The 12,077-nt window shown below is 52.3% G+C and overlaps 1 protein-coding gene across 2 annotated transcripts in view; it reads right to left on the reverse strand.

The window, feature by feature from the left end:
* The window catches only part of LOC144732064 (A disintegrin and metalloproteinase with thrombospondin motifs 3-like), a 77,351-nt gene extending 75,673 nt beyond the window's left edge, over positions 1 to 1,678 (reverse strand). For both annotated transcript variants that reach the window (XM_078613297.1, XM_078613296.1), the window contains exon 1: positions 1,097 to 1,678. In XM_078613297.1, coding sequence (XP_078469423.1) covers positions 1,097 to 1,214 — 118 coding nt within the window. In that variant the 5' untranslated portion in view covers positions 1,215 to 1,678. The remainder of the gene's footprint in view (positions 1 to 1,096) is intronic.
* Between the last annotated feature and the right edge of the window lie 10,399 nt (positions 1,679 to 12,077).

Raw genomic sequence — 12,077 nt, forward strand, 5'->3', positions numbered from 1 at the left:
AAATAATAAAAATAAAACTTTATTAAATAATATAATAATATCATATAATAATATATTAATCTAATAATTTATTATTTCCATTCTACGTGACTTTACCGAAAGAACCAAGAAGAGGGGAAAGTATGTTAATTCATTTCTCATGTGACGTTCTTCATTTAATATCTCCACACGATGATGACGATTATGATCGTGACAGTGGGATTCGTCATCTCAGTACTCATCAGTGAGCCGTGGCAGCTTACGCGATGGTGAAAAACACGACCAACTTAAGTCGTGGCGCTACAAAGTATAGTCCAACATACACTGCATTCACTATTCATATGTACAAGTATGTCTAGGCGCATATGGGTATCACTATGTGGGCAGGTAGGTCGGTCAGCATACAGGTGGGCAGAAAACAACTCCATAGGTAAGTAAAGAGTTGGATTGCTCTGTAAGTGGGTAGACTACTAGACAGGCAGGCAGGCAGGTAGGCACGACGTTAGATACTAGATTGAAAGCTAAACAGATGTGTCGGAAGGTGGACAGATACGTAGAGAATGCAAGAATAACAGGTGAGTGGGTTTGCCTGCAACACCTGTGTACAGAGAGCTCGCTCGGCAAACAGGTACATGGGTCAACAGGCAGGTGGGAAGGTAAGTAGGTAGGTAGAGGGATATGCAGGCAAACACAGGTAGCCAGCTGGGTAAGGCAGCTAAATCACAGAGCGAATAGCCCCGTACCTCCTAGAGCCAAGGTTGGCTACCCACGTCGCACAAGAAGCTCAGCGCACTCCGTGACCGGCAAAAGCCACCACCCCACGTGCTGCCAGCAGCTGTAGCAGCAGCAGCTGGACTCGGTGTAACCAGCACCGCGAGTAGTTTATAATAATCAGCGGCTGTGATTACAGCTGCATAAGCTGTAAGAGCAACTGCTGCAGCAAACAAAGTTGTATCAGCGGCGGCAGCAGCAGCGACAGCTGTGATACGATCAGCAGAATTAGCTCTCGACTCGGTAGCATCATCAGCTGTTGCAGCAGCAGTCAGCAGCGATACAGACCTAAATCATCAACATCATCATCATCACCACCACCACCACAATGATGATCCCCACTCACCTGGCCGGTGGGGAAAGTCGCGGGCAGCCCTCCCGGCCGCTGCGTCGCCGTGCGCCGACTGCACGCAGACCGGCGGCATCAGCAGCTGCAGGAGCAGCAGCAGATCCCGTAAATCCATGTGTGTCGCGGGCTCTTTTAAAACTTAGAAACTAGACGCAGCACGGAAACAGCTAACTTGCAAATGCCGCCCCGCTCACCCAGTCCACCCCGGAGTGTCCAACAATTTGAAGTCCCCCCCCCCCCCAACTACGCCGGAGAAGAGCTAACTCTAACAAACTCCGTGCACGCCACTCCTCCCCTGCTGCGACCAGCACCCCGGGACGATGGTGCCGCACACGTGGGTGAAGTATTCCGCACACGAGCAAGTATACCGTGGTACACACACACACACGCGCGCGCGCACGCACGCGGGCACTGTATCCAAAGTACACGTGCTTATCCGAAAATGCGCTCCCGTGGGGGGGGGAGTTTAAAAGAAGGGAGTCGCAACAAAAACCTCCCGCCGCTTTTAACGAAGTTTGTAGCTTTAAATGAAGGGGAGCTGTGGCGAGCTCTGGCGAGGCCGGCGGCGGCGTGGGGGGAGGCAGGGGGGGGGCTGAGAAGCGGCCGCTCGTGTGGGCGGGCGAGAGGGGACTGTGGGGGGGGCTGTGGGGGGCCCCCCACCCGCGCTCACCCCCCCCCCCCACTGGGGGGCCCACCACCAACGTGGCCCCTCCCTCCCACGCGCATCGCAATTTCTTAGTGCGCATAGGCGAAGCGCGCCGTTAGCGAGCGCCCGATTGGTCGAGGCGCCCCGAGCGAGGAGCGCGCCGACCAATGGCGTTCGCCGTGACGGAACGGCGCGCCCGTCAGCGTTGGGGAATCTAATGCGAAGTGACGTCTCGCGCACGCTGGCTCCTCCCCCCCCACCCGCCCCGCCCCACGCGTTCGGGATAGGTCACGCCCACCGCGCGCGTTCCTCCAATCGGCGAGCGAGTGCCGCGGACTTGGCTCGTCTCCCATTGGCGGGCGCTGGCGGCGGGGCGTGTTGATTGACGGCGAGGCCGGGCTATATAAGGAGCTCGCGGAGTGCCACGGAGGCAGTTAAAGTTTGGACCCAGTCGATGTCGGTGGTGCCAGGGCTTCCCTTAATCACACAAAGCAAACCCTCCGCGCCCTCTCGCCGTCTAATAAACATCTGCCGGCTCTAATCGCTCGCAGATGTTCTCGTAAATTTCAGGCGGCGAGACGGAAAATCGGAGACGAATGGCTTTTTTTTTACACACCGAGGCACGCCATGGCCGGCGAAACGCACGGGGCCTGAGGCATTTGCCAAAGAAAAGCAGCCACCCCCCCCTCAGAGTGAAAAAAAAACAAGCGGACAGTTTGTACTTTGCATTATCTATTCGCCCTGTAATATCTATCTCGAGCTCGGGAGTTATCTCAAACGTCACGATGATCAGCTCCTCACACAAGTATGTTCTTTTTGAGGTTAGCACTCCAGTCTCCCGCACAATATACAAAAGATGCATACAGTGTGCTGTAGTTTTTAACCAAAAAAACTGGTACAATGTACCCTCATTAAAACGTCAAGATTCATAGCGATCCTTTCCCGGTTAAAGTTCGACAGCTTAACGTACGTCAGTGAATAATTAAACTAAATGTGGACAACTAAATTGCAGGTGTCAATTCAGATAACCTCACCGTCAGCCGCGAGAATTTTCGGTTCCTCGTACAAAGTTACAATTCATCCACTCCTCGGACGAAAGCCTCCCCAAAATGCCGTGTCAGCCGTGAGGGTAATCGTTTGACCATACTTCACCACGCTGGTCACTGCGGTTTGGTGAAGGGCAGGGGTGAGGCGGCTAGATTCGATTCAGGCATCACTCGCAGCAGATGTTAGCCGCGGCCGGCCATCAAATCTCTGGTGGTGGGACTTGGACCCAAGGGGCTGACACTGCCGAGAAGATGATTTAGACTTAAAACTTTCGTGACTGCAGGGATTCATATTGTTGGTTCTATACGGTAAAGTCACGTAGATAGAAAAAAAGTAAAAAAAAATTAAAAACTACGACGTTCCTGATCGCTTGTGTTGTGATCGAAACGTAGTTTTATTTTATTTACTTTTTTTTCTCATTATCAACGTTTTTGGGTTTAGATCGCGTTATTTATAAATGTGTCGTAACCCTCCACCACTCGACACGGCCAATCAGTAAAAAAAAGTGTCACGTTGACAAAAGACAAATAGTTCACTGCTTTAGCCCACCGGTGTGTTGAAGCGTGAAACCACAACATTTACAATGACTTTACCGAAAGAACCAAAGAATATGCCACTTGGCAAAAATGCACTCCCTCCCCGAGCCCCCCACGCACTCCCGAGCTAACCGTCGGCGTGCGCTCGCTCGCCAGAGCCCTCCACTGTATTCGTGTCAGCTCCAAAGAAAAAAAACGCCCAAGATGGGATTTTTTTTACTTCTTTTCTCTCGCCGGAGAGGCGCACAAGCGCTGGGGTTTGTTTTTGGCTGTGACGATTTGAATTTTTTCCCATGAAATCTTCGTGCCCCCAGATACACGAAGTGAGAAGAAGAGAGATGTGAACATTCATTTATTTGGGCCACTCGATCGCACCGAGAGCCATCGAACGCACGGGCAAAACGTGGCTTGGCCGCCTGGCCCGACAACTTGACATTCTTAGTGGCATCGCAGGCATCCTCAGAAATCCTGCCCTCCTCAACTTGGCAGGATGGGCCTCATTTTTCCTTCGTTTTGGCGCTGGAGGTCCCCACCCCAGAGTGGCGTAAAGCAACACCCTCCACCCCCTTCCTCCCTCCGCAAACCCTGAGTCCACATTCACGATTTCCCCCCCCCCTTACCTCCCTCCCAAATGCACTCTCCACTTCATAACGCTATACGGCACCGTCCAAAGGCAGAGGCGAAGCTATAAACTTCCGAGGGGGAATGGGCGGTTCCGAAATTCAGGGAGCGAGCGAGAGAGCGATTTTTTTTTCTAACCCTACAAAATATACAATATAAATGTATTTGATCACTTCAACGTGACGAAGGAGGTGGGTGGAGGAGAGCGAGGGTGTGGACCAGGCCATCGTAACCTGGCAAGAAAAGTCGAGCACAAGGCGAAGCCTACAAGCAAACACGGGAGAACATTCGCAAGCCATTCTCACCAAAACGTCCTGAGTTTTAAGAGGTAACGGTGCAGCGCGAATCGGAGGGAATGCAATGGGCGAGGGCATCGTGGTACAGGCCGTGGCTGTATCCGTCCCGCACCCACACGCACCTGCTCCCCCCTGCACCGAAGAGTAAACTAAAAAGACGACAAAGATCCCCCGTGTAGCCTGTAACAGACTCTAGGGGCAAGTGCTGTTAGCGAGCAGCTATGAAGGCCAAGAGGAGGTGGGTGGCCAACAACCACGGCCGGCCGCCTTTGTCTCCCCAGTGGCGATGTTTACACACCGCATCAGGTACACATTTGAGGCTGAGTCGACCTAGGGGGAGGCCCAGGACCGGTTCTGATAATCGTCACCGTGTTGGCCGTGAGCGGGAATCGAACCTGGGTCGCCAGGTTCGTCACGCAATGCGCTAACCGCTACACCACCGCTCCCCACACACACACAAGAGTGGCTTCCCGCACGCATCCTTGCGTTCGTCTCCCTCTCGGGTTAGAATCTCAGAAGTTATATTTTCCCTCCAGGGCTCGGCATGCCCATGAATTCGACGCTCGCCAGTGGCGTCGCTATCGAGTGTGCAGGCGGTGTAGCTGCACAGGGGGTGTGGGGGGTGGGGGGCTACGGACCGGAGGGGGGCCAGGCACGGGGCTGCACTCATCCTTGTGCATTATGAAAAAAGCCATCAATAGTTGCTGCACAACTGCACCGTGTTCCTCTTATCTGATGTAGCCATTTGAGCAAATGTGACTGATGGGCAGCAGTGAGACAGACCGCAGTGGCTTTTCTTATCACTTGCAGATTTCAGCCGGGCCCACGCCAACCGCGCTCTAACACTGGCGCTCGCCACTCTGTGGCTACCACTCATCGGAGCCCACTTTGAGGCACACGTGATGCCCTTGACGAACTTCCCACAAGCACGTGGCAGCGGCTCGCTGTGGAGAGCAGGTGGGGCCAAAACCTCACCTCGCCCTGGCACCGTAGCGGCTTTAATTCTAGATTTGAAGCTTTCGTGACTGCAAGGATCCATACTTTTAGGTTCTTTCGGTAAAGGCACGTAGGTTAAAATAATAATAATAATAAAATACAAATAATAAATGAAAATAACTAAATTAAATCACGATGTTTCTAAAGCAACACAAGCCTCCGTCAGCAGGTGTAACTGCTCCAGTAAAATCACACGCTACAGTAATTTTACTGGAGCAGTTACACCTGATGACGGAGGCTTGTGTTGCTTCCGAAACGTCGTGATTTAATTTAGTTATTTTCATTTATTATTATTTTATTATTATTATTTTATTATTATTATTTTACCTACGTGACTTTACCAAAAGAACCTAAGAGTACGTAGCGGCTTTGTCCGGCCGCCTCCGGCCCGGTGAGCGCATTACCGCGACAATGGCAGGGCCCTACCGCGTGTGACCCCTCCACCGTGACCTCGCGCCGCGACGAGGCGAGCTGGCGAGCCGGCGGGCCGCGCCAGGCTGGGCTCCACCAAAATGTTTTTTTATTGCCCGATGTCGATGAGTGTTGAAACTACGTAAGCAGCAACCATTTACTTGATACAGCAATCGTGCTGTGACGGTTCCCCCTAAAGACGGAAGCCTGTGTTGCCTCCGAAACGTCTTGATTTATTTATTTATATTTATTTGACTTTTATGAATTTAAAAAAAAAATGTACCTACGTGACTTTACCGAAAAAACCTAAGAGTATTTCACGATAGTCGTGATAGTCGTGATTACAATAATAACCCGACTCTCAAAATCATATTTTATCCCCGAAAAATTTGTTTTCTTTATTTTTTTTCAACATGTGCCGATGGTTTTAGCGATATAACAGTATTTTTTGTTCGTAAAATATATAACGGTAAAGCAAAAACGGCTGCGATAAATCTGAGCAGAGTGTGCGAACACGTGTATTTGCTGGCAATGCTACGAGATGCGGAGCCCCCTGGGGCCAGCTCTGGCAGGGCCCGTGTCACCGAATCTCTGCAGAGTTATTATACACTTCCCTGACATCCAGACCTCGCCGCGTCCGTCTCCCTCTGTCACACGTTCCGACGAGCAGACGTGGACTTCAACAGTGTCTACGGCGAGTCTTGTACACGCGTTGGGTTTCCTTCGCAACGTAACGTAGCCGACCGCGCTAATTGGAGACGCGGAGGAATGACGACCCATGCATCCTTCATTCGAGACTACGACTGTGAAGACAGTTTCAGGAGTGCCTTGAACATTCACTTCCCTTCCTCCTTTCGAGCGGCATTTTGAAAAGCGAGTGACAGAAAACATTTGTCAACGTGTCTCGAGTCTGCCTGCAATCAGTGCGGTGGCGCCTTCCTGTGTAGGCGGATAACGGGCAGTCGGTCAGTCGGTCGGTCGGTCAGTCAGTCAGTCAGTCGGTCGGTCAGTCAGTCGGTCGGTCAATCGGTCGGTCGGTCAGTCGGTTCGGCGACCATGCACGGAGCTCGCACGGCAGCGCATTAGCGATCGGGGCAGACTCTTTAATGGTCCGCCCGTGTCAGGAGGAATCCGAGCCACCGCACCTGCCGTGCGTTGCCCCGCTGTTGCCCTCTACGCGGGCTGAGGCCGGCTCATTGCCGGCTCCTCGGTGTGTTTTGATCGTTTGGGACATCGCATGGCGGGGGGGGGGGGTGCATGCGGATTTCACGCCAGCCATCGCTGACGCCGTTTGTTTTTAACGTGAAAAAAGTTGCTGCTGCTGCTGCTTGTGCTGGGGGCGAACACGAGCACGGTGCACGAGCACGAAAAGTCACATAGGGCAGCAAACGATGCTCCCAGGATGTTTTGACATCTGTTATCAAAATGTATCTTCCAAAGCCTCTCCAACTCGTTCTCGCTCGCTCGCCTCCTCCTCTTCCTCATTATTGTTGTTGTTTTACCCAGCTCCACCTTCCATAGTTTCCCTAATATACACGTGCGTACTGTACATCAACAAGGTCGGAGTGGCCGCTATCTCGTCGGGATCTCACCAAGGCGACTGCGTAAGGCGAGGTGGATATTGAGACGGATTTCCAAAGGTTAATCTCCATCGGCCATGGTCAATCCACTGCTGGATGAAGGCATCCTCGAGCTCTCACCATCAATCACGATCCTGTTATGTAATAATCCACCTAGCACCTGCACACGAGCCGATTTCATCGCCCCATCTCCTCCAGTCGACGTGCTCCCGGATATTTTCTTCCTTTCCATGGCTCCATCATCATTATTATTATCATGCTCGACCATCGCCCATCGTCAATTCCGGCGACGCGTCCTGCCCAAGCCCACTGACTTTCGTTGACAGCTTGAATAAAGCCACCTGCGTATGGTCTCCGATCCCTGCGTTTTTCTGTCCGTCTCTCACTCTAATTCCCAGCGCGCACCTCCACCACGGCCGTGTTATCCAATCGGCCACAGTGGGCACTGTTGCCTGAGGCCTACGAAAAGAAAAGGGCCTACGAAAACAAAATGTGACCATGGTTTTTTTTTGTATGATGAAAACAAATGTAACCAAGATATATTTTTGAATAAATATATGTATATAGCAAGGATAGGCACCGTGTATATACAAAGACGCAGAGTCGTGTCCACCTACGGGAGGCCCAGGGCCGGTTCAGATAATTCTAATCGTCACTGGGTTATTGGCCGCGAGCGGGAATCGAACCTGGGTGGCCAGGTTCGTAGCGCAGCGCGCTAACCGCTACACCACCGCTCCCCACTGCTGTTCGACGGGCGCGCACGCACACGTGTGCAGGCACGCACGCACACAGGTGCTCACAGATATCTGACACAGGTGTGCACATACTTACACCCGTCCGTGCAGTCACACGAGAATGCCAATAATGCGCTGGGCTTAATTTCAGCTGGTCTCTGTCTTGGTCGGCAAACTGGAAAATATTATCACGCCTGGCACACCACATCCAGTATGACTCTCGCTCTGTGAGCGTGGCTACCGCGTCGAGGTAGCTGACTGTGAGACGTGGAAACATCTTCAGTGAGAGACTAAGCCCTGGTTTTGTGAACACCGCTTTTGTGTGTGTTAGTTTGTTGCCACCCCGCCCCGCACCTTCCGATTAACACGGTTGGCTACATACGGTGCGAAAGAAGTTGAACATACATACATACGTGCATGCAACACCTGAAATCGTTTCTTTCACACGGGGTCGCGGGAACCCGGCCCAGATCCTGAACAGCAGGGCCCAGCCCCCCCCACTCCCGCCGCAATCCCCACGGCACCACCAGCGCAGGATTTTAATTGTCTCAGCAGAGGCCAAAATCAACAAAAGGTCCCAGACACGGGACTGGCGCGGGAAGCGGTGTCACACGGGGAATGCCAAACATCCCTCCTCTCCCAGGTACACCGGGCGGAGAGGTATGCGTGAAGATGTCAAATTCAATTTACTTCCTCCCCCACCCCTCTTTTTTTCTTTGGTAAACAACGCCGAGGAGATGACCAGAGGACAGGTATGTTTGACGGTGGAGAGCCGCACTTGCGCCGGGTGTTGCTGCTGCTGCTGCTGGAGTTTTAAAAGTTTGGAAATTGTGATGCGGGCACGCCGCCGAAAGAGCGGAAAAAAATGTGTGTTTGTGTCTGTCCGGGGCTCGCGAAACCTCCCGCGGTGTTGCTGCTTGAGGGTCATGTCGAATGCGGCGTAGTGGCTGACGAGCGCTTTCTTCGATGCGTCCACTCTTGAAGAGGGCAACCTCGGACGCTTTTTTTGGAGCCAAGAAATATCTAAATATCTAAAACCACAGCTAAGACAACGGTCCATGCAGAAATGTTTTGACTCGAGAAAAATTGCCGAAATCAAGCAGCGTAAGTATACGCGCGTGACGTGCAATAATATTTATCAATGAATCTCTCCCCACACCCCCCCCCCCCAGCTGAAAATGACACCATAAAATAAGGCCTTTTACTGGTAGGAACCTCCTGGTTCCACCAGCCCACAGGGGATTATTGTGTCCGTCCGTCATGCATCCAAAAATGGGAGGGGTGGGGCTGGGTGGAGAGGAGAGGGTGGGGAGGGGCTGGGTGGAGAGGGGCTGGTCACTCCGTGGTGCCCTTAAAAAACTCAACGTTTAACCTACTCACGCCGGCTTGTGCCCGCCCTCACAGTCGGGCATATTTGCGGAATACACCACGCCGCCGTTGACCCTGGCCATTGACCGAGCAACCCAACGTTCCTACCAGCTCCCTCCGCAGGAGGAATGTGTTATTAGGTCACTAGCGTTGCCTGCGGCCAACTTTACCCTGCGAGGTAGCTGGCCCCGGGGTCCGCGTGAGAGATCCGCGTCGACGCTTCGTGGTCGCGACGTGACGCCAGTCTCAGCCCGAGCAGGACAACACTGCTCAGGCACCGGATGGGACGCTGCCTAGGAATAGCAGCCGGTTGTTTGTAGTCTTGGTGCTGTGACGTGGGCCAGAAGATCCCCACGGCACAGCAAAACGGATTCTCGAGTCTGTTGCGGATCTTTGACGGTCACCCCCTCCGACCCCCGCCCCCCCCCCCTTGTATGCGGGGGCGGATTCCTCTTCATTCTCCCGTACGAAGCCACGTGACGTCAAATTCCAATGGGCACATCTGTCTTGAACATCAGTGAGGCTTTCCTGGATAGATAGATAGATAAACAAATGATAAAAAAAACACATCGTTATATATCAGTTGTGTTTATTTTGATGGGGAGATTTCACAGCGAGGACCGATGAGGTTACATCTACAGGAGGTGCGGGGGGGGGGGGTGCCCTCTTTCGGTTGTGACCCCGGCAAGTAGGTACGTACATTTATAAAGCGGAACTCTTGTACCCTAGGTTATCACGAGTGCACAATATTCGTGCACCGTAAGCTCTATTAAACACTTCTGCCTTGCATGTTCTACTGAACTGGTTAAATGTCTGTAGGTGGGTGAGAGAGTCGGTGAGTTCCAGGATTATGGACCGTTAGGTGGGTGAGTCGGTGAGCGAGAGGGTTGGTGAGTTGCAGACTGATGGAACGCTGAGTATGTGAGTGGATGGGTGAGTCGGTGGGTGAGAGAGTCGGTGAGTATCAGAATGATGGACCGTTGAGTGAGTGAGTGAGATGGTGAGTAGGTGAGTGAGAGGGTAGGTGAGTTCCAGGCAGATGAACCGCTGAGTAGGTGAGTGAGAGGGTGAGTAGGTGAGTGAGAGGGTAGGTGAGTTCCAGGCCTATGAACCGCTGAGTAGGTGAGTGAGAGGCTGAGTAGGTGAGTGAGAGGGTGAGTAGGTGAGTGAGAGGGTGAGTAGGTGAGTTAGAGGGTGAGTAGGTGAGTGAGAGGCTGAGTAGGTGAGTGAGAGGGTGAGTAGGTGAGTGAGAGGGTGAGTAGGTGAGTGAGAGGGTGAGTAGGTGAGTGAGAGGGTGAGTAGGTGAGTGAGAGGGTGAGCAGGTGAGTGAGTGGGTGAGTAGGTGAGTGAGTGGGTGAGTAGGTGAGTGAGAGGCTGAGTAGGTGAGTGAGAGGGTGAGTAGGTGAGTGAGAGGGTGAGTAGGTGAGTGAGAGGGTGAGTAGGTGAGTTAGGGGGTAGGTGAGTTCCAGACCAATGGACCGCTGACTACGAAGCGGCGAGTACCAAACCTCGCTCTCCGACTGCGCCAGGGGATCCGGTGATCACCACAAGCTGCTGAGCGAAGATGACGACGGTGCCCACTCAGTGCCGGGGAGGCGCCTCAAAGACTTTGGCGAAATCACCTTGGCCTCCTCTTCCTTCTCTAATATGGGCGTGAACTGAGCCGCGAATCCAGCTGCTGGCGTCAGAGCAGGTGGAGCGGCGCCCTCGGAGAGGCCGCTCGCAGCTCACGACGCGGGGCGCGCCGCAGTGGCTTCTAGACGATTCCTTTGATTTTCCGTTCGTGCAAAATGGTGATTTGAGATGTGAAGCTTTCGTGACTGCAAGGATTCATATTCGTAGAGTTTTTTAGGTAAAGTCACGTAGGTAAAAAATTAAAATTAATAAAAGTAAAATAAAATAAAAATAAAATAAAAATCACGACGTTTTGGAAGCTTCCGTCTTCAGGTGGAACTACTACTACCCCGTATATATACGGGGTAGTAGTAGTATCTCTTGGAATTTCTCATTTACTTGATACAGCAAGCGTGCTGTGATGGTTCCACCTGAAGACGGAAGCTTGTGTTGCCTCCGAAACGTCGTGATTTTTATTTTATTTTACTTTTATTAATTTTAATTTTTTACCTACGTGACTTTACCGAAAAAACCTAAGCCTGGCCGGTTCGGATACGATGCTCGGCAGCTCAGCTCGCTCCTTGAGCGGGGGGAGGGGTGGGTGGGAAGCAGCGAGGTTCCCGATGGTTGGATGTGGGATTTGCGGCGAGCTGCCTGATGATGGCTGACGGAGTTTGGTGCTCTCCCGTGGGCAGCTGTCCGCGGTGCTCCCTAGAACGGCTTTTACTGCTCCAACTCAACGCGGCTGACGCCCGTGCCAAGCGAGGCCCGAAGCTACGGTGAAGCAAACATGACAATAGCTTGTTTTACAAAGTCTGATGGGTGCGCGTTTGTTTGTTTGCGCACGTGTACACACATCCGCCGCCGGCTCGCTCTGAAAATAGTTGCGCCGGTTTGGTGATTTTTTTTAATTCAAGAAGAAAAAAAAAGTGGAGCCAAGATCGAAAATTGAAAGCAGCAGATTTTTTTTCCTTCCCGAATAATTGGACTTTATCTTTTGAGAATTTGAGCACAAGCTGTGCTGTGGTTTTATTGATGTTCCACACATTTTTATTCAAACGATTTTCTGTCCTATCCCCCCCCCCCACCACTACCCGCAGCGCTGCAACTGCATAAAAGGACGGTTACA

The sequence above is a fragment of the Lampetra planeri genome, chromosome 41 (assembly GCF_965212315.1).
Source record: "Lampetra planeri chromosome 41, kcLamPlan1.2.h2, whole genome shotgun sequence".
NCBI classification, from domain to species: Eukaryota; Metazoa; Chordata; class Hyperoartia; order Petromyzontiformes; family Petromyzontidae; genus Lampetra; species Lampetra planeri.